Source organism: Symsagittifera roscoffensis, chromosome 9, assembly GCF_963678635.1.
Source record: "Symsagittifera roscoffensis chromosome 9, txSymRosc1.1, whole genome shotgun sequence".
Classification (NCBI taxonomy): Eukaryota; Metazoa; Xenacoelomorpha; order Acoela; family Convolutidae; genus Symsagittifera; species Symsagittifera roscoffensis.
Window position 1 is genome coordinate 22,511,025 of NC_087070.1, and position 27,511 is coordinate 22,538,535.

A 27,511-nucleotide genomic window follows, 5' to 3' on the forward strand; every position below is an offset into this window, starting at 1 on the left:
TTTACGCGTGACTTTTTTTCAGGCAGGGCTAACTTCATAGTATAACAAAGCAAAATGTCAGCTAAATACTTTTAAAAACGGTTCTTTCCTTTTAGTTTTTTCGTTTTGAAAGGACTTTTCATGTTCTAAACTGCAATAAAAAGTTTCACATGAACAAGTTAACATGTTTACGACTTTTTTAACGTCCAAATTGCCGTATGAACCACGTTTGAACATTTTATTGAAGTTTGCAAGTTGTGGGAACCTAAAAAAAAGCACTTTCCGGCTATTCATTTACAAGAAAAGCAAAGTTTTTCAGTCTTATTTCGTAGTAACGCTTGGTCAAACTGTTCGGACATTCAAGTGACTGTTCTATTCATCGCTGGATAACCATAGGGATCAATGATGTACTGGCAAATAATCATGGCCATATCTTTCTGCTCCACCGCAAACAGATTGTTAGTAGTTGACTTAGACATTGTGCAGAACCGGTTCGGCCAGAAGTCCCCCGGCTGCCCTGAATAACAGAATGAAGTTCATTAAACCTTATGCTTTTTGATGGGAGGGGGCTGTAGGTTGCTTAGAAATTTATATCGGGTAACATCGGCTTTTCGCGTGATTTTTGTCAGATAGAATAATTGTTTTAAAATATCACTGCAAAACTAATATTCTGATTTGAATGTCAAGAAAAGTTTCAAAATTGTTCAAGTTTAAACTTTTTTAACGTACGCGTAAGGTAATCCAGCGTAAGGTGGAAACACAAATGTTGATATTTTTTTCGAAGACGCAGAAAAAGCATTTTTTGTATTGTTTTTTTATGCCTAGAGCAATGCATGATTTATTCAATTTTGAAAAACCAATCTAACATTCTTAAAATGCAATGAAAATTGGTAGAGTGAACAAATTTATTTTTCATTGCTAACTTCGTAACATCAAGCATTTAGCCATGAAAGTGAAAGTTGTTGCCCCGGTAAATATAGCTTCGAACAAACCTTTTCAACAATTTTACTGATCTCAGCAAATTAAAACAAAGAGACATTGGCATGTTCTGAGAAGGTGCAAACTAATACTAGAGTACTTAATTAGTGACATGATGCATTGAACCCCCCCCCCCCCCACAAATTTCAAAACTTCTAGTTTCATTGCGAGTTTCTCTACGAGTATTTATGCGGCTTAACGCGCGTGATACCAAGTTCCATTGCATCATGATTCTTTTGAAACAATTTCTTTTTAAATTTGATTTCGAAGGCAGGGGGTTACGGGCCGTTGCAAACAATAAAAAACATAACGAAAACTGTTGGAAAATTGAAACAGAAGGGCGAAAGATCTAAGAAACATCCATGAAGATCCATCCACTGATTATACTATTTTCCGACACTAAACACATTTTCATTTCGAGAAAAAAGTCACACGTCTCTAACCGGGATACCACCAGGGACCGGGTGGCAATGGCAAAATGGTTGTGAGGCTGACCCAGCAGCTCCCAGGAATGTCAGGTTGTCCGTCGTAGGCGAAATTAGTCCAGAAGTAGCAGTTGGGAGGCTGATAGCAGTCCACAAATTGGTTCAAATAGTTCCACATTGTGTACAGTTCCTCCGGATTGCTTGGCTCGAACATTGAGGAATAATACATCCTAAAACCGGAAAGTGCGAGGGGGCATAAGAGCTAGCTAGTACCTGGTTGTCTAGGAGAGGGTGGATGGGGGGTTAGTGGGGGCGGGGATGCGATTAAGTGGGGGCTGGGTTTGATGGAGGATAAGTGGAAGAGGGACGGGGGAGGGGTTAAGTTGGCCAGTGGGAGGTGTAAGTTGGTAAAAATGTTTGAGCTCATATTGGCTCACGTATATTTCTGTTCACTTTTTCTTGATACTTGAAAAAGCTGGCTTGGGAGTTAATCGAATAACTTATTCAAGAATTATTGTGATCCGTGCCCGTAGCTTCAGAGTGCGGCAAAACTATCCAGTCCGACCGAGGCAACACTATCAATGCCGATTAAATTTTTTGACCTATTGTAGGTCGAGTAAAAAACTGAAACCATTTTCTACAAGAAGCAAAAAACGCTGACTTTACTTTCAGCCGGGCAAAAAAAACGTTTCTAACCTTCTCAAAACTCTTAAAAAGACCTTTTTCGCCATCTTAGAGTTGCCTCTCTGAAGAAACATTTCAACATGGTCGTAATCCAGTGAGGTTTTGCTCGGTGAAGAAATTCACTATGAAAGATGGGTTTTTCTTCAAATTTTACTAAAGAAAAGCAATCATATAGTCTGAAAAGCATGTAGGAGTATCGAGAAAACTAGAAAATGGGGGAAACTGGAAAATAATTCATTTCAAAGCTTCATTTTTGTGCGCCAAAGATGAGTTCTTGAGATCAAATACAAACCAAAAAAAAATTTGACCCAATTTTTTTTTGACACGCTCTGTTGTTGCTTTTTAGATTTGTCTGTGGGAGCCGAATTCTAGTCTACTAAAGACATCGATTCGCCAGCTCTATCATTCCATTCCTTTTGGATCTTCAGTCATGATCGAGAGGTCCACTCTGTAGTCGCCGAATATATCGTGTCTCGCTGCCATTGTGCCGGGGAACTCGAGTAACCAGTGCTCAAGGGTTTCATTATCTTCACCGCACCTCTCGATCGTTGGATCCTTCAAATGCTTATACGCTGCCCGCTGCATTCTATGGCCTGCACTCAGCCTTGCTAGCATAACGGCGTCTTTTCGGTTGGTCACAATGGCTTCGTCGCGTTTTGCTAAGTACTTGGCGTCGACCGCTCTAGTCCTATCATGTTTTGGTATGATGTCGGTGATAGATCTTTTTATGGTCTTGAAATTAATTGGTCTGTGGTCGCCTTACAGGGTTGTAGCATCGTTTGCTAGTCTTTCTGCGATCTAGATTCCAGGGATCTCCATGTGGCCACGATTTGACGGTTTATGAAGTCTGGTTGTCGTCTTATACGGATGATGTCTTCGATGTCAATCCCGAGGGCGGTTGTCAAGTATTGCGAGTCGGTGCAGATCATGACCTTGTCATTTTCAGCGGTAACATGAACTTCTACTGTTGAAGAGATTTCGTTGAAATCCGGTACTCCACTTGAAGGCACTCCTCTCGGAACGGTCTGTTGTTCCTCGGAATGAAGAAAGTAAATGAAAAAAAAACAATGAAAAAATTTGCAAAACATTGGGAAAAAAATAAATTTTTTAAAAATTTAATTGATTCCTTCGAAACTCACATATCGAAAACGGTTGACATGTCAGAAAAAGTTTTTTACATAAGAAGCGAGCCATTTTTTACAAACAAAATTACCGACATTTTTGAATTGAAAATCATACTGACTATCAACGTATTCATCATTAACCTCGAAAAAGCACGTTCAGCTCAGAACATTTGTCCGCCACTCAGTAGCGAGAACCATCACATTCTAACACGATCAGAAACTGAATCAGAATCACGATGTGGCTTTTCTGACTTCGTTGGTCGAACTTGAGTGTTAGATTGTGATTTTTTGTGCACTGTGTTGGCTACACTTTTGAAAAAGTAAAATCATCCTGAATCCTCAAGCTACGGTAAACATTACAGAAACGTTCGGGCTCAACAAACCCAAAATCTTGTTTTTATGTGTGCAATTTGATTTTGTTTAGTTTTCTGATGAAATTGAACTACTGGAAGTTCTTTTATTTTGCCTTATTTTACATCGCTGACCCCAAATTTGTGTACAAAATTCATCAAAAAGTCTTGAGCACTGTTGGAAATTTTTGCCCAAAAACCTAGTAAATTGTGATTTTTGAATTATATTTATGTAACAGTGTATTACCAAAAAGTAACAAAAAAAACAACAAATCCAATAAAAATGCGAAAGCTCCAAGGTGCTAAACCACTGCTTACAAACAGGGTATCCTCATGTTGATAATTGAGAGCAATAACAAGTAAAGACGTTTCTCCATAACTTAAAACATTTGATGATAACATTTTGCAGAACGGGCTTAAAGTTTTTTTAATTATAGGACATTATTTTTGAACTTAGTAAACTTAAGGCCAATCGCTAATAAAATAATTTAAAAAAATTTTGCTGACAAATGTTACGAGCTGCCTAATTTTTGATTCGAAGCATACGCATTTATTTTATAAAGAGTCCCAAAGTCGTCGCCATTATAAAGGCTTTCCAGGACTACGGACAGTGTGTCAGGATTCATCACTGGAAAGCGAAGAAATACCATTATTTTTCCTGCGGTTTCCAATTCGTAGGTAGGAACGTGCGTTGAGAAGTAATCATCTGGCCAAGTGTCATTTCTTCCACCCAGAAACTTTTTACCATTACAAAACGCAGACAATCGAGTAGTTCAGGTGCTTTTTGGTCAAAGGGTCTACATGCTGGGTTGCATCTTACGACTCTAGCTCGTACCAAGATGTTTTCATCTTCCAAGCCGTTTTTGATGTTCCTTGTTTTCTATGCTGCACTTGAAGAGGCTGTCGGTAGTGGTTCAATTAAAACCAACGTTTTGAAATACATACGGAAACGGATCAGTTGGTCGGACTAGCGTCACTCTTTAATACTTGTTTTGATTTTTTAGCGTGGAATAAAGGCCTAACCAATTATCAAGCCTACATCGGCGTTGTTAAAAGTAATTGAACGCATCGGAGCTAGACTAAGACACTTCTTTGTAAAGCGGTAAGATGAAATGTATCAGTTCTGACCTCGGGTTTGTTTTCTGAAGGAAGGCAGTGAATTGGAATTTATTTTCGATTTCGTCGAATTAGCAAACACGTTAATCTGAAACTGCTGCTTCAATTTAACGAATTAGTTACGTTGATACTATTGTCTGTCAGATATAGATCTTTGCCTGATAGATTGAAAACAAAATGACATATCCTTTAATGGAGACTTAAGAATAGCTTGATCTGAAATCAAATAGCGTCAGGCAATCATTGATAGGATTTCGAACACAGTCCCAAGCATGAGAATGGACAGTAAGCTTTTCCAGGAGACCATTTTCTGGTGACCAAAGTGTTGGTGCGTGTGCAGTCTGGTTTAGAGCATTAATTAGCTCGAGAACACTAAGGAATAAGTGGCTTCCAAAAACAAAGTTTTTTTCTGTTGAAAAATATGCTCTGTTTCGAGGTTTTCTCCTGAAGAACAGAGCACTTCCACAACCCAAGTTTGTCTTTAAAAGAACAAAAGTCGGAAACTCAAAATTTGTCTCGTAAACTTCTGTAGTTGTAGCAAAAACGGTATCTCTGCTGTAGACTTAATTATTTCCTCCACCTAAGATTTACCAGACATGTTTCCTGTTTATTCTTGCACTTCTGCTCTGTTATTTAACCAAGCATTGAAATCTAGTAAATTTGGCTTTCACCAGTTACGTTGGATTTTTCAGATTGTTGATATCCATGTGCGGCTATAGCATTCTGTGGCCGGCCATAATTTGGTCATCTTATAAATTTTTTTTGCTGTAGGCAAGGTCTGCCATGGAAGAACTACTTTTTCCCAAACTTAGTATGACTAGACAAATAATTTTTACTTCGTCGGTTAAAGAAGCTTAGTTGATTGTGCTGTGCAATTGGCCGAATCATTTGTGCCACTGGAGGAGATTACCAACCTAGCATGACGTTTCCTTTTAGGCAGAGAACCCTTTTTGGCGACTGAGAGCATTTTAACTAAGAGGCTCAGGGTACCTGAATTGTCCAGAATCCGATTGATAAACAATTTGTGTTGGTTGCATTGAAGTACCAAAAAATTAGCCTCCTTATGACGCTGCTCATTATCTGATGACGCTTGAAGAGATGTCTTTAGTTGTAGCTCCAAAAGTTTTGTTCAAATTAAACTTATAGTTTTCCCAGCGGCACCTTGCATAGGAAACCATTTAGCCATTTTTGACTCAATTCCTCAAACTGCCAGCTAAAATGGATGATTGTTTTTTGTATTTGAACCAATATCAAACTTATGTGCTGTTAAAATGCGAATGACAAAAATGGATTTGCTGGTATTTGTGAAATTTGGTGAAATTTTGATATCCTGAGTGTTGGCCGTGAATAACTTCTAAGCTATCAAAAACTTGAGTAGCATCAAGATATCTAGAAACAGTGAATTACTGAGCCAGCGATATGCATTAGCTTCAAACAGAAGTAACATAGTTTTTGTAACAAACAGATCCCTTGTGATCAAAATTCAGGTTCCGGTTTGATCAACCCCCACCTTTTTATTTAAGTCTAAGTATATCATTAATCACTTTTCATAATTGGTGTCGGCTCCTCTTACAAAGCTACACGTATGGCAGAGGCCTCGTCCTAGAAACGAGTTTCACAATCGAACTTCGCAGTCTCCGGTCTTAATCTAAATCACAACTCCGTTAACCTCGCAAAAGATAAAACGTTCAACATCAGCTGAAGCAAATTCTCAGATCACGTTAGGATATAACTAGTTTGCACGATGCAATGAACAAACCATTAAGTGGGCATTTCATCATCTGATTCTTCGAGAAATTTTTCTAAGCTATAGAAACCTTATAACAGCTAAAGAATTTTGTCAACGCAAAGAGTAAGATGGACGCGGGTTTTCCATTTTTGATTGAAAAGAGAGATGTATAACGATTCCAAAAAGAAACAAGATAGCCAGTTACTGTACAATGTGAGGGGCTACATATTTAGATGTCAATCAATTTAGTTGCTATCCCATTATTACTTATCTCTGAGAGTTCTCATATTATAATTAAGTGTGATTTGGTACCTGCCTGTCAATCAGTCTAGATCTGTCTAGCTGTTATGTGTTGACCTCTAGTTCAGTGTCTTATTTATGCGAACTAGAAATCAGTTGAATTAACTCTTAAACAGGAACGTTTTGACTATCCCTTGTTATGGCGCAGCAAGCAGATGGTGGGGGAAAAACCCCCTTGGAATTGTGGCATTCTGGCCTCCGAATCAGGCGGAACCACAACTTTTATGGGAGCATTGGAAGCAAAAATTTCATTGGGCAATGGTGGCAAAACATGGATCACTCTCGTCGGAATTTTACTTTCCGTCAACATTGACTGAGGCGCAGATTAATGACCTTGGAGAAATTGGTGGCAAACCAAGGGAAGAGGGTGAACGTACACTGATATCGAATCTGTACCTATGCCTCGGACACGAGGGACAGCGGGCCTTGCATAATCAGCATTCACACTTGAATATGGAAACAATACGATGTCCACGATTTTTAGATGCTTGTGTAGCTCTTTTCCAAAAAGAGCGGAACGAGACGTATGAGATGTACCAGATGTTGTCCAGGAAACAAAAGGAGGGAGAACGTTTGGAATCGTTCTATGCAGAACTCAGCGGAATGGCGGCGAGATGCAATTTGGGTACCCAAGAGCGGAAAATGGTGAGAGACATATTTATATTCAATATGAGGAACAGGGACGCACAGAACAAGCTGTGTCGGGAAACTAAGACTCCGGAGGAAGCATTAAGAATCGCAATGTCGTATGAAAGAGGAGACAAGTATGCAAAGATTTACAAGGGCGTCGCATCCGGCTCCACGGGAACGGCCTATCCATCGCCAGGTGGTTCTCTGCAGATCAAAACGGAACCAATCAACAATATTCGTGGATCCAGGGGACGAGGAATGCCAAGGCCAATACCCAAATCTGGGGGGGGGGGAGGTCGAACACAAGAACGAATGCAGGAACGGAGATGTTGCGATCAACCGAACTTCACTCCAGAACACCGACAACGATGCCCAGCAAGAGCCGTCACATGCATTGTTTGCAAAAACGCCGGGCACTTTGAGAGGACTTGTCGGGGAAAACGACAGTCACGGGGGGGGGGGAGGAGGGTTGGACTAATCCAAGGGGATGAGCCATTTGATGAAGAGGATACTCCCTCGGATGACGTGGGGTCACAAGTTGCGGCAAATTCAGTAGGCTTTGTTAAACGAGAACATCACAGCTGGTCATCGAAAAGTTCAGACGACAACATGGTGATGGCAATTAGACGTTAGAAAGAGACACTATTGAAAAATGCCGGACCTAAGCTTAAAATATATATTAATGGACACCCGATGAACATCAGGATCGACAGTGGATCGCCAATATCCATATCAACACTGGATGACTTGAGGAAAACAGTGGGACGAGCGGGAATCAATTTGAAACAAGATGACACTGAAGCTGACGAGTTTGGGGACTACAGCAACAATCGGATCAAAATGCTAGGAAGAATGGAGCTTGAGTTGGCATGCAACGGCTGGAAGACGAAAGCAGAAGTTCGAGTTTTTGATGGGGAAACTCGGACTCCAGTTGACGCAAGCAGATCCAAGGGGGGCAGTGATGAACATCCAGGGGATGGAAGACAGTTCATTTGAGAAAGAGCACGTTGTAGAATCGGAGGATGAGCAGATGGACCAGTGGCAACTATACTTTAGTAAGCTATTCCCAAAACTTTTTACTAGGATCGGAAAAATTAGAAAATTCGGAAGTTCAAGCAGAATTTTTTAAAAACTTTGTACCAGTGCAGCAGAAGGGACGGAGAGTGCCAGTAACGCTCCAAGAAAAAGTGGACAAGGAGATTGATAAGCTACTAACTCAGGGACATGTAGAAAAGTTGAAAGAATGTTCGGATCGATATTTTGTTTCTCCGATCGTCATCACCGTAAAAAAAGACGGGTCCGTGAAATTAGCATTGGAATCTCGAGAACTTAATAAACAAGTTCATAAAAACAAATACGAAATGCCAAACATAGAAAACTTGTAGATACAATAGGACAACTTATTTCCGAGAAAAAACAAGGGGAGGTGTATTTTGCCACGATGGATCTAACGTACGCTTATGGGCAACTACCACTTAATGGGGAAACAAGCGTACATTGCAACTTTTCCTTGGTGGGCGGACGGTCGAAAGGAACATACCAATTTCGGACAGGATTTTACGGGTTAACGTCCATGCCGGCAGAGTTCCAACGGGTGATGGACTCAATTTTGAACGAACTCCCCAACCGAACGCTTTTTTTGATGATATTTTGCTAACAACCAAGGGAACTGAAGTGGAACACATCTCGTTGGTTCAAAAAATTCTCAGAAAATTAAATCGCGAAAACATCTGGTTAAAATTACCAAAATGCGAGTTTGCGAAACGAGAATGTGAGTGGCTCGGTCATCGTATAACCGAAACGAGGGTAACGCCTCTTAAACGTAAGACATCACCGATTGACGCATTAACGGCTCCTAAAACAGTTACTCAATTAAAATCATTTATGGGCTCAATTCACAGCCTGCATAAAAACTTACAGGCTGTAGCTGAAATGTCAGCTCCCTTAAGGCCACTTCTCAGCAAGAAGAATGAGTATAACTGGACCGCGGAATGTGAAAATGCCTTTCAAAGCATTAAATTGGGGGTCGCAAACCGTGTTGAACTAAAACATTTCGATATTCATAAACCCATTAGAGTTATTTGCGATGCAAGCCATAATGGCCTTGGAGCAGTTTTGGAGCAGTTGGGTACAGAAGGGTGGCGCCCAATCTCATTCGCATCGCGATTCTTAAACGCAGCCAAGAGAAAATACTCTACAAACGAGCTTGAAATGCTGGCAGTGGTATGGGGTCTGAATATTTCAGAAACTACATTTTAGGAAGATCTTTTACAGTTATCACGGACCATAACTGTTGACGTGCTAGTGTGGCGGCAGGGTGAATGTTATTCATTACTATATTAAATTTTATTACTATGTGTTTAAATTTTACATCTGTACGGAAATGAGAGGGGCTACATATTTAGATGTCAATCAATTTAGTTGCTATCCCATTATTACTTATCTCTGAGCCCCTGTGTTTAAATTTTACATCTGTACGGAAATGAGAGGGGCTACATATTTAGATGTCAATCAATTTAGTTGCTATCCCATTATTACTTATGTCTGAGAGTTCTCATATAATAATTAAGTGTGATTTGGTACCTGCCTGTCAATCAGTCTAGATCTGTCTAGCTGTTATGTGTTGACCTCTAGTTCAGTGTCTTATTTATGCGAACTAGAAATCAATTGAATTAACTCTTAAACAGGAACGTTTTGACTATCCCTTGTTAACAAGGAGCACACAATATTCCAAGCAAAGAATTGAAAAAATGCCAAAGTTCTGCGTGGTAGCTCAAAAACAACCAAAAGTTAAATTATCAAACCAATTTTTCTAAACGCCGAGAAAAAAAATTTGCATACCGCTTAAATCAACGAAAGCCAGGGGACATTCAGTGTGTTCTTTATGTCGTCGTTCCCTTGGAAGAAGGTTAAATCAGCGTAAATTAAAGAATTTAAACAAAATGGACGATAACTCGACTTGTTCTTTTCCGGTGATTGAAATTGATTCTCAAACTAACTCTCCGATTACTAACTCTCCGATTAGATTAGATTCTCAAATCAACTCTCCGCTTAGAATAGATGAAACCCTCATGCGTAGCGATGAAATTACTGTTATTAACCCAGAAATTGTTGCTATTACGAAAAATACACGAGATTCAAAGATTAACGCAGTACTTTCTATCCCTTCGAAGTTTCCGGGCGAGCTTTTTCCTACTTTTTACCCTACTCAGCAAATTATGTCTATCATTCCGCGTGATTGCAAAGTTATTAAGAAATTCCAGGCGTTACCAGAACTATTTAATTTGGAATTTGTTGCCTCCAACATACCAGCGGATGTGAATTTGTTACGAGTCAAGGAAGCATTGGAGAAAAAGATTAATTTAAAGGACGAGCTGCTGAAGATCGGAAAGTACTGGGCTCAATACGCAAACGACTTGTCACTACGAGATGCTTGTGTTTGGTTAGATGGACGGCTGGTCATTACCTTGCCACTGCAAGTCCCAATTGAATCCCGAATACATTATTACCATCATGGTAAAAAGAAAATGTTTGAAGCAGCGCGTGATGTTTGGTACCCCTACATCTATCGGATTTTGGCAGCGAAGGCCACGTACTGTCAGCAGTGCATGGACACGGGTAAGAACCTAAAATCGTTGTTACCCAAGGGAGACGTGAGTAAGGTCCCTGAACCAAGGGAACCAAATGAATGTATACAGTTAGATTTCTGGGGGCCAAAAAGTTATTTAATTGAAAGTAAGAAATATGTCATAGTTGCTACGGACCGTTTTTTGAGGTGACCATCAGCGATGGTTACTACCACCAATACTTCAGACAAAGTTTTAAAATTTCACGATAAATACATAACTCAACATGGAGTACCTCGGAAAATCCACGTCGATCAGGGATCATGTTTTACATCTAATAAATTTAAAAGCTTCTGCAACAGAGAAGGCATCGAGTTAGTGTACTCACCAGTGAATGATCATCGGGGTACGGGTTTAGTGGAAAGAACGATAGGGAGCTTGAAGAATTTTGTCCTCACTTATGCATCTGAAAAAGAGCATAAGTCTCTAGAATCTGTGGTCGATAAAGCGCTTGGCGCGTTACGGTTTTCCAAAAATGCAACGACTAAACTAACACCCTTTGAAGCTCACCACGGCCGTGAGGCAAACACCGTGTTACGCAATCTTACGAAAAAAACCTAGTCTGAAAATCTGAATTGGAAGAACGTCTTAAAACAAAAATGTTTGTGTTTAGACGAAAATGACCCTGAAATGAGCACAATCGCATTTCCACAGCACTCAAACTGGGAGGAACCGTCGGACTTGACATATTCTCCGGCACTAAGAAAGGCACCGCTCATTCTGGATAGCGACCAGCAGATGGAAACTTGCCGAGGGAAGGTATCAGGGGTTGACCCGAAAATCCAAGGGAGTGGAGACGCAAGCCCTAAAATCCAAGGGAGTGGAGACGGAGGCAATCTCTATCAGCGTACCACCAGCAGGATCTTAAATCGGTATAAACTCTTAAAATCTAATGTAATCTCCGAGTCTAAACATACCATCAAGCTGAAAAACGGATCTGTTATTAGGAAAAGTGCAGTGGCATTGAAGCCAAAGAACACCCTCCACAAGAAACGGAATCCGGCCACGCTCAAGGAAATGCTATTGAGTGCGAAGAAGGGGGCAATCGAGAGCCCGAAATCAAAGCGGCCAAAAGCCAAACAGCAAGTACCTGTAGCCACATTTCAGTCGGACAGTTCAGATAGTGAGGATTACCGGCCACTCAATATTATACCAGCACGTCTACCAGTTGAAGTGTTAGCGAGACACGAGGCAATTGCAGCGGGACAAGGCCCAAGTAGTAGTACAGTAGTATTAGAACACGGAGCGGGAACAAGAGAGAAGCCTAAAACGACGAAACAAGCGAAACAAGCGAAACAAGGGAAGGAAAGTCAGGACCGACCGGCGCTAGTTGCGAGAGAATGCCTTACAAACAATAGTCAAGAGGAAGAATCAGGCAGTCGAAGTGAAAGCTCGGGAACAAGAAAAAGTACCAGAAGAAGGAAGCCAGTGGATAAAATAGGAGGAGTCATTAAAGACAAAATCCAAGGGGCGGAAAAGAAAGTAAAATATCCAGGGGAAGGAAACAAGTAAGCCTTAAACAAGAGGAAACGAGAGTCTTGATAGACAATATCCAAGGGGCGGAAAAGAAAGGAAAATATCCAGGGGAAGGAAACAAGTAAACCTTAAAACTTAAACTCATTCAAAACTCGTTACCCAGGGAGAGGGATGGCCATAAGCCTAAAACTCAAAGTTTTGTTGTTGATGTACTAGTGTGGCGGCAGGTTGAATGTTATTAATTACTATATTAAATTTAATTACTATGTATTTAAATTTTACATCTGTACGGAAATGTGAGGGGCTACATATTTAGATGTCAATCAATTTAGTTGCTATCCCATTATTACTCATCTCATTATTACTCATCCCATTATTACAAGGGAGACGTGGGTAAGGTCCCTGAACCAAGGGAACCAAATGAATGTATACAGTTAGATTTCTGGGGGCCAAAAAGTTATTTAATTGAAAGTAAGAAATATGTCATAGTTGCTACGGACCGTTTTTTGAGGTGACCATCAGCGATGGTTACTACCACCAATACTTCAGACAAAGTTTTAAAATTTCACGATAAATACATAACTCAACATGGAGTACCTCGGAAAATCCACGTCGATCAGGGATCATGTTTTACATCTAATAAATTTAAAAGCTTCTGCAACAGAGAAGGCATCGAGTTAGTGTACTCACCAGTGAATGATCATCGGGGTACGGGTTTAGTGGAAAGAACGATAGGGAGCTTGAAGAATTTTGTCCTCACTTATGCATCTGAAAAAGAGCATAAGTCTCTAGAATCTGTGGTCGATAAAGCGCTTGGCGCGTTACGGTTTTCCAAAAATGCAACGACTAAACTAACACCCTTTGAAGCTCACCACGGCCGTGAGGCAAACACCGTGTTACGCAATCTTACGAAAAAAACCTAGTCTGAAAATCTGAATTGGAAGAACGTCTTAAAACAAAAATGTTTGTGTTTAGACGAAAATGACCCTGAAATGAGCACAATCGCATTTCCACAGCACTCAAACTGGGAGGAACCGTCGGACTTGACATATTCTCCGGCACTAAGAAAGGCACCGCTCATTCTGGATAGCGACCAGCAGATGGAAACTTGCCGAGGGAAGGTATCAGGGGTTGACCCGAAAATCCAAGGGAGTGGAGACGCAAGCCCTAAAATCCAAGGGAGTGGAGACGGAGGCAATCTCTATCAGCGTACCACCAGCAGGATCTTAAATCGGTATAAACTCTTAAAATCTAATGTAATCTCCGAGTCTAAACATACCATCAAGCTGAAAAACGGATCTGTTATTAGGAAAAGTGCAGTGGCATTGAAGCCAAAGAACACCCTCCCCAAGAAACGGAATCCGGCCACGCTCAAGGAAATGCTATTGAGTGCGAAGAAGGGGGCAATCGAGAGCCCGAAATCAAAGCGGCCAAAAGCCAAACAGCAAGTACCTGTAGCCACATTTCAGTCGGACAGTTCAGATAGTGAGGATTACCGGCCACTCAATATTATACCAGCACGTCTACCAGTTGAAGTGTTAGCGAGACACGAGGCAATTGCAGCGGGACAAGGCCCAAGTAGTAGTACAGTAGTATTAGAACACGGAGCGGGAACAAGAGAGAAGCCTAAAACGACGAAACAAGCGAAACAAGCGAAACAAGGGAAGGAAAGTCAGGACCGACCGGCGCTAGTTGCGAGAGAATGCCTTACAAACAGTAGTCAAGAGGAGGAATCAGGCAGTCGAAGTGAAAGCTCGGGAACAAGAAAAAGTACCAGAAGAAGGAAGCCAGTGGATAAAATAGGAGGAGTCATTATAGACAAAATCCAAGGAGCGGAAAAGAAAGTAAAATATCCAGGGGAAGGAAACAAGTAAACCTTAAACAAGAGGAAACGAGAGTCTTGATAGACAATATCCAAGGGGCGGAAAAGAAAGGAAAATATCCAGGGGAAGGAAACAAGTAAACCTTAAAACTTAAACTCATTCAAAACTCGTTACCCAGGGAGAGGGATGGCCATAAGCCTAAAACTCAAAGTTTTGTTGTTGATGTGCTAGTGTGGCGGCAGGTTGAATGTTATTAATTACTATATTAAATTTAATTACTATGTATTTAAATTTTACATCTGTACGGAAATGTGAGGGGCTACATATTTAGATGTCAATCAATTTAGTTGCTATCCCATTATTACTCATCTCTGAGAGTTCTCATATTATAATTAAGTGTGATTTGGTACCTGCCTGTCAATCAGTCTAGATCTGTCTAGCTGTTATGTGTTGACCTCTAATTCAGTGTCTTATTTATGCGAACTAGAAATCAGTTGAATTAACTCTTAAACAGGAACGTTTTGACTATCCCTTGTTAACAAGGAGCACACAATATTCCGACCAAAGAATTGAAAAATGCCAAAGTTCTGCGTGGTACCACTTTTTTGTGGGGTGTGATAAAAAAAATTTGAACAAAACAAAGTTTTAGGCATGTTCTACAGTAGTAGTTTTAAGCTAAGTAGAAAACAGACAAAAAAAAAGAAAACAAAGTTGTAAAAAAGTTGGAAAAAGCTTCCATATTTTTGCTAAATTGTATGCAAAAAAAACCTTGAAATTTTGGACATTTTGATTTCCAAAATGACGCTAAAAACTACTCAAAAAACGAACTGTACACGAGTTTTTACTGCTTAAACTAAGCCTAATTAGGCTATTATAAGCTTGTACGCTCATCTCTGTAGCTCGAAAACAAGCAAAAGTTAAATTATCAAACCAATTTTTCTAAACGCCGAGAAAAAAAATTTCGAAATTTATCTGGTATCGTCCAAATTACTAATGAAAGGGCTTTATATGTTAAGTATTTCGACCTCTTTTAATGATTCAAAGGCCGGAACAAAAACGAAAGTTTTCCGTCGGTACTTTTAGTTGCATCAAATGATCTACGACAAGAATTTAAAAAGATTCTTCGTTGTTGTGCTCATACCTGTAATTTAATACGGAAAAAATGGTAAAATCTGGAAAAACCCGCACGGCGGAAAATTGAATAAGTCGCACATGTTATCAGCATAAGTAAGCCAAGATAAAATGTTTTATCTTTTGTTGAAAGTCTAAGTTTGAAAGTTTCCGGTTTTGGTTTCTTCTTCATTGGCAAAAAACAGCTTGTTAACATTTTTTAAAAAAGTTGTAGGTTCTTTCATGAAGCTCATTCCAAGAAGGAATCGCTATTTGATGAAGCTTAACACATTCAGAACCCCATCCAGCAAAGAAAAGGTATTAAATCTGGGCAAAAAAAAATTACTGAATTGAACTCTAAAGGTGTTGCATGAGGTAGAGAGTGCAAAACAAAAATCAAACCTTAGAGTCGAGAGTTTTGATCATTTTTGAGCTAATCCAAGAGATTCAAAGATGAGTTGAACCTTTGCTAAAATAATTAAACTTCAGCTTAAAAATAAACTTTTTAAATGGATATATAACAACAAGAACAAAAGTTTGAGCTGGAAAAAATTGTTGAATAAGAAAAATGTTTCATTGAATTAGAGGAAACACTTGAAGAAAACCAGAGAAAGATAAATGACTTGTGGCCACACAGATAAACAATAATTTTGGTAGGTTTTTTGCCTCTCGTGCGTCAAAACTAAGAAAGCTGTTTAATTTTTTTTCGTGATAGGAAGATTTAAACCATGTTTTCGCTCAATCGAGGTGTTACCAAGATTCCGCCAAACATAAAGGAATTATGGTCAAGGAAAGTCGTGAGACAAAGATAGATTTGTTCAATTTCCACCGATTTTGATGAGCAGCTCTGGAAAAAAGCCGCAACAAACGAGCAGTTGCGATCATTGCTCAATAGACTCAGCGTAGCGGAACCAAGTAAGCAGAAGACTGTGACAAAGATCTGCATTTCTAACACTAAAGTGATCAAAACGTCTTACTTTGCTGTGAGCATTATGGATGTTCTCTTTTTAACTGGGGAAAAAACGCCGGCTCAGCGTGCTAAAGTTGTGAAAAAAAAGAAAGTAGATTTTGCAGACTAGTTATATTTTCCGCCAAAGACAAAAAAAAACAAATTACAGCTGAATATCTTTTTATAAAAATTTGATCCAAGCAGCAGAATGAGTGTAGCCGCTTCGTTTTCCTGAAATAAAACGGTATATCCAGTTCATACATTTTCAACGCATCTGAGAACAAGTCACGGTAATCTGGCAATGCCATCGTCAGTTCCCTAACGGAGATCAGTCAACCCGCAATATCAAAAACGCTGACACTGCCAGATCAAGTTTTTAAAACTCAACCCTCAAATTGAAGTCAAAACTAACTACTGTTTTTCAGTCTCTATAGGTGTTCGGATTTGAAATGTCGTAGAGTACTCCATACAATGTGAAAAAACTTCACGTTTTCATGAGTTGCAGAAAAGTTATTTTGCTTGACTGTCAATTAAGAAAGTCTGAACATGTACGGTTTTAACACCACTGCAAAGGTTAACAAAAAAGACTGGCAGTGAAAATCTCATCTGTTTTGAGAACTCTAAGTATCAAATAAACCGCTCCTTTGAAGTCTAGCCTGAAAAGAGGCGCTGGCGCTAGAGCCATTGCTTAGTCGTAGGAAGGTTTTTGTTCATTTGAGGCTGATCCTCTAGCTGGGACTGAAGCGAGTCGGTTAACATATTTGTTAACACGAAAACATTTTCACCGATATTTTACCAAACCCCGGTAAGCGTTGTGAAAAGTCCGTTGACTTCCACAAAACACATAGAAAAAACTGAAAGGTCAATAAATTGCAGTAACTTACAGAGATATTGTTATCGTCGCCAGTTTTGTTTTTCAAAAATATTTACCAAAATTTTTAAAATGAAATCTATTCAGACTATCACCGTTGATATCACCGAACTGAGAAAGGACCGTAACAGTTTCGAGAATGCTCTTTTTTTAAAATTAACATACGTTGATACCAAGGGCATCTTTAGAAAGCTTTGAAGTTTGGTCAATCAAATAATTGAGTGCTCTGGTCATTGAATCCCTAGAAACTACGGTTACAGCACAGGCGAGGGCTCTTTCACACTCCTCTCACTTTTCAATCTTAATTTTGAAAAACTATTTTAGCGTTCTCATAACTCATGGAAAAACAAGAAATCATAAAATCACGCATTTAGTCATAAAACACCTAAAACAGTGTAAGAACTAGGGTTAAAGCTCAATAATCTGATGTTTGTGTTGATTATATTTGACTTCTCTTGTAAATGTAAGCCCGTGCATTAGATACTTGATCACTCTTCAAGTTTTGACGTATGTGAAAACGGCAACCAAAAGTGGAAAACAAAAAGAAAATAAAACACTAGCAAGAGTGCTCGTATCAGGGCGAGGCCCTGAATGTTCCGACTGCCTCTTAAGGTCTATGGAGCAGTAATAACATGGAAAAATCAAATGAAATAAAACAAAATGAAAAAAAATTTTCTAAAATTTGAAATTTTTTAATGAAAATCATCCCCCCACACGCCATATAAAGTACAAAAAGATAGATTTCGTTCCTTGTAACAAATCAATTATGACAAATAAGCTTCGTTCAACCAATTTGGAACGATTTATAAGACGGATTAAACCTCCGCTTACGCGGTAATAGCGCGAAATATATTGCGCGTTAATTGTCCCAAATTGGTCAAAATGGCCAAAATGGCAATCTTTAAACCCTCATAACTTTACGAAAAATAATCACAGGTAAAATATCTTTTCAAATTTAAGCTCAGGACAACAATACCTTTTGAATGATATAAAAAAATTCCGTCAAAAATGGCTAGTTAAAAAGTCGAAATTTGTCTGAAGAAAAAAACCCACCCCGAGCACAAATATTCCGTTACTTTCGTACTGAAAGTCGGAACAATAAGACAAAAGACAACAGTTTTGAATATTCTGAGGCTAATAAGTGATCAATTATCTAATTGCGGACATTAATGTGCGGACATTAACATCCTCAGGGGAGCCCCTTAGGTTTTCTCTACGATGAACCAAAGCAAATTTTACGAATGGTCTTTAGTTATTTGCCTAGCGCTGATTTTACTACACATCAACGCGCTATGCCGTCAGGCTCGGTGAATATCTCTGTCAATTAGATGTTTTAGAAGCTGTAAAAGTGGAAATGAGCGACAGTAGGATTCTTTACAAACACCACAATAGACTTAGGGGTCATTCACCACAAAGACCCGCCTAGACTAGTTAATTACTGCCCCTCCACATCGCTGTGATTATTCTATTATAAGGGGAGGAATTTGCTGAGGGTTGAGGGTTAAATATAGTTTTTTCATCAAGTTATGATAGGAGAGATAAGACTGAAATTAGCAGTTTTTTTCCGATCCACACCCCCTCTCCCCAATTTCGCATAAGCCCCCAACCTTGGATGAGCTTAAACTTTCTGGTTTCACGAGTGGTTTTGCAAGGGTAATTATGAAGAGCAAATCTGTTTGTCATGAGTTCTTTCACTTTTTCCCATGATGCGATAGTTACAAAAATTGTAACAATCGGATAATGGCATGCGGACTATTTAAGCCACGACAAACAAATTTGGTCTTCATACTTAACCCTGTAAGAATCCTCATCACTGCATAAAGTTGATAATTAAGTAAGCTGGGGGGGGGGGGAGGAGCGGAAGGAAAAAGAGCTTTGTCATGACCTAATTAGTGTGGTTTGACAATTTTCATAACAAATCGAACAATCGAACATTGTGAAAAAAAATTTTAATTCCAAAACTTTGCAGGTGGGGGGAGAAAAAAGAGCCTAGTTTTTCAAATTTGCTAACAATACTACAATGATAAACACTTTAGTTGCGAAAAATTGCATGTGTGGAAAGGAAAAAGAGCCAATTTAACTAACGGGTTCAGTTTAATACAGTAGCGGTAAGTATCCTCGTTCAGCCAGTAGTTAATTGATTTGTAGCCATCGGGGAAAAGGAAGCACCTGCCTGGCAGACCATCGATCAGTCTCCACCCGTCCAAGCACACGCTCGATGTCCAGACTTCGGGTAGAAGAAGCATCATTGAGCCAGTGGTGAATAAAACAAACAAATGATTTGTGCTCAGAAACATCTTGATAGTAAAGATTTAGTTTGTGAATTTGAAAAACTTCTGGAGTATTTTAAGGGGAACAAGTTTTTTCTGTATTATGATTTTGTCGTATTTTAAATTGTTGCATTGAAATTCTGTGCTATTTTGATGCTTAGACTTCAGCAACCAAAATAGGTCAAATTATTAAAACATGGGTAAGTCAAAATCAGTGCGTACTTTACCACCAGTTTCACAGAATGATGTTGAAAAAACCGCCGAACTTCAGCAACAAATATTTGGAAGCTTTTAATGCTTACAACATGAGAAGACAATTGTGTTTCTACTTTTCTACTTCGGCATCGTCGGTGTTGGTAAATTGAGTTGTAGGCTTCTTTCCTCCCCCACCCCCATCTCACATAAGCATGACTATTATGGTGTAACGAGAGGTTTTACCAGGCTCATTATAACAATCAAATATGCTTGTTATGATCTAAACAAGCAAATTTTTGTAACAATCAAACAATGTGAACAGAAAAACTTGCAGGTGGGGGAAAAGTAAAAAGCCTGCGGAAGTCACAACCCGCGCCGGAGAGCTAACAAGACCTGCTGTTAAACTTGCCCCCTCCCAGTTTTTCGCTCCGAATTGATGATTCCAGAATTTGTTTTCAGACTAAATCAAGCTGTTCTGTCTTTTTTATTCATTTTAAGGATTGAAATAAAACAATTGAGCAGTATCTTTTTGAAGCAAACAGATACCTTGACCGATACTTTTTGGCCCTTTTTTCGATTCCCATCAAGTGGCGTGTTAATGATACATTGCAATAAAAACAGGTATACATCAAAACAAAATCTAGTATACTCACCAGTGAATGATCATCGGGGTACGGGTTTAGTGGAAAGAACGATAGGGAGCTTGAAGAATTTTGTCCTCACTTATGCATCTGAAAAAGAGCATAAGTCTCTAGAATCTGTGGTCGATAAAGCGCTTGGCGCGTTACGGTTTTCCAAAAATGCAACGACTAAACTAACACCCTTTGAAGCTCACCACGGCCGTGAGGCAAACACCGTGTTACGCAATCTTACGAAAAAAACCTAGTCTGAAAATCTGAATTGGAAGAACGTCTTAAAACAAAAATGTTTGTGTTTAGACGAAAATGACCCTGAAATGAGCACAATCGCATTTCCACAGCACTCAAACTGGGAGGAACCGTCGGACTTGACATATTCTCCGGCACTAAGAAAGGCACCGCTCATTCTGGATAGCGACCAGCAGATGGAAACTTGCCGAGGGAAGGTATCAGGGGTTGACCCGAAAATCCAAGGGAGTGGAGACGCAAGCCCTAAAATCCAAGGGAGTGGAGACGGAGGCAATCTCTATCAGCGTACCACCAGCAGGATCTTAAATCGGTATAAACTCTTAAAATCTAATGTAATCTCCGAGTCTAAACATACCATCAAGCTGAAAAACGGATCTGTTATTAGGAAAAGTGCAGTGGCATTGAAGCCAAAGAACACCCTCCCCAAGAAACGGAATCCGGCCACGCTCAAGGAAATGCTATTGAGTGCGAAGAAGGGGGCAATCGAGAGCCCGAAATCAAAGCGGCCAAAAGCCAAACAGCAAGTACCTGTAGCCACATTTCAGTCGGACAGTTCAGATAGTGAGGATTACCGGCCACTCAATATTATACCAGCACGTCTACCAGTTGAAGTGTTAGCGAGACACGAGGCAATTGCAGCGGGACAAGGCCCAAGTAGTAGTACAGTAGTATTAGAACACGGAGCGGGAACAAGAGAGAAGCCTAAAACGACGAAACAAGCGAAACAAGCGAAACAAGGGAAGGAAAGTCAGGACCGACCGGCGCTAGTTGCGAGAGAATGCCTTACAAACAGTAGTCAAGAGGAGGAATCAGGCAGTCGAAGTGAAAGCTCGGGAACAAGAAAAAGTACCAGAAGAAGGAAGCCAGTGGATAAAATAGGAGGAGTCATTATAGACAAAATCCAAGGAGCGGAAAAGAAAGTAAAATATCCAGGGGAAGGAAACAAGTAAACCTTAAACAAGAGGAAACGAGAGTCTTGATAGACAATATCCAAGGGGCGGAAAAGAAAGGAAAATATCCAGGGGAAGGAAACAAGTAAACCTTAAAACTTAAACTCATTCAAAACTCGTTACCCAGGGAGAGGGATGGCCATAAGCCTAAAACTCAAAGTTTTGTTGTTGATGTGCTAGTGTGGCGGCAGGTTGAATGTTATTAATTACTATATTAAATTTAATTACTATGTATTTAAATTTTACATCTGTACGGAAATGTGAGGGGCTACATATTTAGATGTCAATCAATTTAGTTGCTATCCCATTATTACTCATCTCTGAGAGTTCTCATATTATAATTAAGTGTGATTTGGTACCTGCCTGTCAATCAGTCTAGATCTGTCTAGCTGTTATGTGTTGACCTCTAATTCAGTGTCTTATTTATGCGAACTAGAAATCAGTTGAAATAACTCTTAAACAGGAACGTTTTGACTATCCCTTGTTAACAAGGAGCACACAATATTCCGACCAAAGAATTGAAAAATGCCAAAGTTCTGCGTGGTACCACTTTTTTGTGGGGTGTGATAAAAAAAATTTGAACAAAACAAAGTTTTAGGCATGTTCTACAGTAGTAGTTTTAAGCTAAGTAGAAAACAGACAAAAAAAAAGAAAACAAAGTTGTAAAAAAGTTGGAAAAAGCTTCCATATTTTTGCTAAATTGTATGCAAAAAAAACCTTGAAATTTTGGACATTTTGATTTCCAAAATGACGCTAAAAACTACTCAAAAAACGAACTGTACACGAGTTTTTACTGCTTAAACTAAGCCTAATTAGGCTATTATAAGCTTGTACGCTCATCTCTGTAGCTCGAAAACAAGCAAAAGTTAAATTATCAAACCAATTTTTCTAAACGCCGAGAAAAAAAATTTCGAAATTTATCTGGTATCGTCCAAATTACTAATGAAAGGGCTTTATATGTTAAGTATTTCGACCTCTTTTAATGATTCAATGGCCGGAACAAAAACGAAAGTTTTCCGTCGGTACTTTTAGTTGCATCAAATGATCTACGACAAGAATTTAAAAAGATTCTTCGTTGTTGTGCTCATACCTGTAATTTAATACGGAAAAAATGGTAAAATCTGGAAAAACCCGCACGGCGGAAAATTGAATAAGTCGCACATGTTATCAGCATAAGTAAGCCAAGATAAAATGTTTTATCTTTTGTTGAAAGTCTAAGTTTGAAAGTTTCCGGTTTTGGTTTCTTCTTCATTGGCAAAAAACAGCTTGTTAACATTTTTTAAAAAAGTTGTAGGTTCTTTCATGAAGCTCATTCCAAGAAGGAATCGCTATTTGATGAAGCTTAACACATTCAGAACCCCATCCAGCAAAGAAAAGGTATTAAATCTGGGCAAAAAAAAATTACTGAATTGAACTCTAAAGGTGTTGCATGAGGTAGAGAGTGCAAAACAAAAATCAAACCTTAGAGTCGAGAGTTTTGATCATTTTTGAGCTAATCCAAGAGATTCAAAGATGAGTTGAACCTTTGCTAAAATAATTAAACTTCAGCTTAAAAATAAACTTTTTAAATGGATATATAACAACAAGAACAAAAGTTTGAGCTGGAAAAAATTGTTGAATAAGAAAAATGTTTCATTGAATTAGAGGAAACACTTGAAGAAAACCAGAGAAAGATAAATGACTTGTGGCCACACAGATAAACAATAATTTTGGTAGGTTTTTTGCCTCTCGTGCGTCAAAACTAAGAAAGCTGTTTAATTTTTTTTCGTGATAGGAAGATTTAAACCATGTTTTCGCTCAATCGAGGTGTTACCAAGATTCCGCCAAACATAAAGGAATTATGGTCAAGGAAAGTCGTGAGACAAAGATAGATTTGTTCAATTTCCACCGATTTTGATGAGCAGCTCTGGAAAAAAGCCGCAACAAACGAGCAGTTGCGATCATTGCTCAATAGACTCAGCGTAGCGGAACCAAGTAAGCAGAAGACTGTGACAAAGATCTGCATTTCTAACACTAAAGTGATCAAAACGTCTTACTTTGCTGTGAGCATTATGGATGTTCTCTTTTTAACTGGGGAAAAAACGCCGGCTCAGCGTGCTAAAGTTGTGAAAAAAAAGAAAGTAGATTTTGCAGACTAGTTATATTTTCCGCCAAAGACAAAAAAAAAACAAATTACAGCTGAATATCTTTTTATAAAAATTTGATCCAAGCAGCAGAATGAGTGTAGCCGCTTCGTTTTCCTGAAATAAAACGGTATATCCAGTTCATACATTTTCAACGCATCTGAGAACAAGTCACGGTAATCTGGCAATGCCATCGTCAGTTCCCTAACGGAGATCAGTCAACCCGCAATATCAAAAACGCTGACACTGCCAGATCAAGTTTTTAAAACTCAACCCTCAAATTGAAGTCAAAACTAACTACTGTTTTTCAGTCTCTATAGGTGTTCGGATTTGAAATGTCGTAGAGTACTCCATACAATGTGAAAAAACTTCACGTTTTCATGAGTTGCAGAAAAGTTATTTTGCTTGACTGTCAATTAAGAAAGTCTGAACATGTACGGTTTTAACACCACTGCAAAGGTTAACAAAAAAGACTGGCAGTGAAAATCTCATCTGTTTTGAGAACTTAAAGTATCAAATAAACCGCTCCTTTGAAGTCTACCTGAACAAAGGCGCTGGCGCTAGAGACATTGCTTAGTCGTAGGAAGGTTTTTGTTCATTTGAGGCTGATGCTCGAGCTGGGACTTAAGCGAGTCGGTTAACATAATTGTTAACACAAAAACATTTTCACCGATACTTTACCAAACCCCGGTAAGCGTTGTGAAAAGTCCGTTGACTTCCACAAAACACATAGAAAAAACTGAAAGGTCAATAAATTGCAGTAACTTAAAGAGATTTTCTTATCGTCGCCAGTTTTGTTTTTCAAAAACATTTACCAAAATTTTTAAAATGAAATCTATTCAGACTATCACCGTTGATATCACCGAACTGAGAAAGGACCGTAACAGTTTCGAGAATGCTCTTTTTTTAAAATTAACATACGTTGATACCAAGGGCATCTTTAGAAAGCTTTGAAGTTTGGTCGATCAAATAATTGAGTGCTCTGGTCATTGAATCCCTAGAAACTACGGTTACAGCACAGGCGAGGGCTCTTTCACACTCCTCTCACTTTTCAATCTTAATTTTGAAAAACTATTTTAGCGTTCTCATAACTCATGGAAAAACAAGAAATCATAAAATCACGCATTTAGTCATAAAACACCTAAAACAGTGTTAGAACTAGGGTTAAAGCTCAATAATCTTATGTTTGTGTTGATTATATTTGACTTCTCTTGTAAATGTAAGCCCGTGCATTAGATACTTGATCACTCTTCAAGTTTCGACGTATGTGAAAACGGCAACCAAAAGTGGAAAACAAAAAGAAAATAAAACACTAACAAGACTGCTCGTATCAGGGCGAAGCCCTGAATGTTCCGACTGCCTTTTAAGGTTTATTGAGCAGCAGTAATACATAAAAAAAATTAAATGAGATAAAATAAAATGAAATTTTTTTTTCTAAAATTTGAAATTTTTTATGAAAATCATCCCCCCACACGCCAAATAAAGTACAAAAAGATAGATTTCGTTCCTTGTAACAAGTCAATTATGGCAAATAAGCTTCGTTCAACCAATTTGGAACGATTTATCAGACGGATTAAATCTCCGCTTACGCGTTAATAGCGCGAATTATATTGCGCGTTAATTGTCCCAAATTGGTCAAAATGGCCAAAATGGCAATCTTTAAACCCTCATAACTTTACGAAAAACGATCACAGGTGAAATATCTTTTCAAATTTAAGCTCAGGACAACAATATCTTTTGAATGATATAAAAAAATTCCGTCAACAATGGCTAGTTAAAAAGTCGAAATTTGTCTGAAGAAAAAAAAACCCACCCCGAGCACAAATATTCCGTTACTTTCGTATCGAAAGTCGGAACAACAAGACTACTCGTATCAGGGCGAAACCCTGAAAGTTCCGACTGCCTTCTACCGTTTATGGTGTAGTAATAACATAAACAACATAAAAAATTAAATGAAATAAAATAAATGAAAAACTTTTTTCTAAAATTTGAAAATTTTCGATGAAAATCAAACCCCACACGCCATATAAAGTACAAAACAATAGATTTCGCTCCTTGTAACAAATCAATTATGGCAAATAGGCTTCTTTCAACCAATTTGGAACGATTTCTAAGACGGATTAAATCTCCGCTTACGCGTCAATGGCGCGAATTATATCGCGCGTTAATTGTCCCAAATTGGTCAAAATGGCCAAAACGGCAATCTTTAAACCATCATAACTTTACGAAAAATGATCACAGGTGAAATATCTTTTCAAATTTAAGCTCAGGACAACAATACTTTTTGAATGATTTTAAAAAATTCCGTCAAAAATGGCTAGTTAAAAAGTCGAAATTTGTCTGAAGAAAAAAAAACCCACCCCGAGCACAAATATTCCGTTACTTTCGTACCGAAAGTCGGAACAATAAGACAAAAGACAACAGTTTTGAATATTCTGAGGCTAATAATTGATCAAGTTTCTAATTGCGGACATTAATGTGCGGACATTAACATCCTCAGGGGAGCCCCTTAGGTTTTCCCTACGATGAACCAAAGCAAATTTTACGAATGGTCTTTAGTTATTTGCCTAGCGCTGATTTTACTACACATCAACGCGCTATGCGGTCAGGCTCGGTGAATATCTCTGTCATATAGATGTTTTAGAAGCTGTAAAAGAGGAAATGAGCGACGGTAGGATTCTTTACAAACACCACAATAGACTTAGGGGTCATTCACCACAAAGACCCGCCTAGACTAGTTAATTACTGCCCCTCCACATCGCTGTGATTATTCTATTATAAAGGGAGGAATTTGCTGAGGGTTGAGGGTTAAATATAGTTTTTTCATCAAGTTATGATAGGAGAGATAAGACTGAAATTAGCAGTTTTTTTCCGATCCACAACCCCTCTCCCCAATTTCGCATAAGCCCCCAACCTTGGATGAGATTAAGCTTTCTGGTTTCACGAGTGGTTTTGCAAGGGTAATTATGAAGAGAAAATCTGTTTGTCATGAGTTCTTTCACTTTTTCCCATGATGCGATAGTTACAAAAATTGTAACAATCGGATAATGGCATGCGGACTATTTAAGCCACGACAAACAAATTTGGTCTTCATACTTAACCCTGTAAGAATCCTCATCACTGCATAAAGTTGATAATTAAGTAAGTTGGGGGGCGGGGGGAGGAGCGTAAGGAAAAAGAGCTTTGTCATGACCTAATTAGTGTGGTTTGACAATTTTCATAACAAATCGAACAATCGAACATTGTGAAAAAAAATTTTAATTCCAAAACTTTGCAGGTGGGGGGAGAAAAAAGAGCCTAGTTTTTCAAATTTGCTAACAATACTACAATGATAAACACTTTAGTTGCGAAAAATTGCATGTGTGGAAAGGAAAAAGTGCCAATTTAACTAACGGGTTCAGTTTAATACAGTAGCGGTAAGTATCCTCGTTCAGCCAGTAGTTAATTGATTTGTAGCCATCGGGGAAAAGGAAGCACCTGCCTGGCAGACCATCGATCAGTCTCCACCCGTCCAAGCACACGCTCGATGTCCAGACTTCGGGTAGAAGAAGCATCATTGAGCCAGTGGTGAATAAAACAAACAAATGATTTGTGCTCAGAAACATCTTGATAGTAAAGATTTAGTTTGTGAATTTGAAAAACTTCTGGAGTATTTTACAAGTTTTTTCTGTATTATTATTTTGTCGAATTTTAAATTGTTGCATTGAAATTCTGTGCTATTTTGATGCTTAGACCAACCAAAATAGGTCAAATTATTAAAACATGGGTAAGTCAAAATCAGTGCGTACTTTACCACCAGTTTCACAGAATGATGTTGAAAAAACCGCCGAACTTCAGCAACAAATATTTGGAAGCTTTTAATGCTTACAACATGAGAAGACAATTGTGTTTCTACTTTTCTACTTCGGCATCGTCG

General features: G+C 38.8%; 1 protein-coding gene across 1 annotated transcript; it reads right to left on the reverse strand.

Annotated features, from left to right (window-relative positions):
- Positions 1–338: 338 nt before the first annotated feature.
- On the reverse strand, positions 339–19,467 carry LOC134854764 (uncharacterized). Its single transcript, XM_063871121.1, has 3 exons — positions 19,256–19,467; positions 1,401–1,612; positions 339–496 (listed from the first exon to the last, which is right to left on the reverse strand). Exons 1-3 carry the CDS (start codon positions 19,465–19,467, stop codon positions 339–341), a joined length of 582 nt encoding a protein of 193 aa, XP_063727191.1.
- Positions 19,468–27,511: the final 8,044 nt, after the last annotated feature.

Excerpts from the sequence above, each read along its gene's own strand:
- LOC134854764 (XM_063871121.1), bottom strand. The coding sequence starts at position 19,467 with ATGTTTCTGAGCACAAATCATTTGTTTGTTTTATTCACCACTGGCTCA. Across the intron at positions 1,613-19,255 it reads TACTGTATTAAACTGAACCC|GATGTATTATTCCTCAATGT; the intron begins GTTAGTTAAATT and ends TTCCGGTTTTAG. Across the intron at positions 497-1,400 it reads CGGTCCCTGGTGGTATCCCG|GGCAGCCGGGGGACTTCTGG; the intron begins GTTAGAGACGTG and ends TCTGTTATTCAG.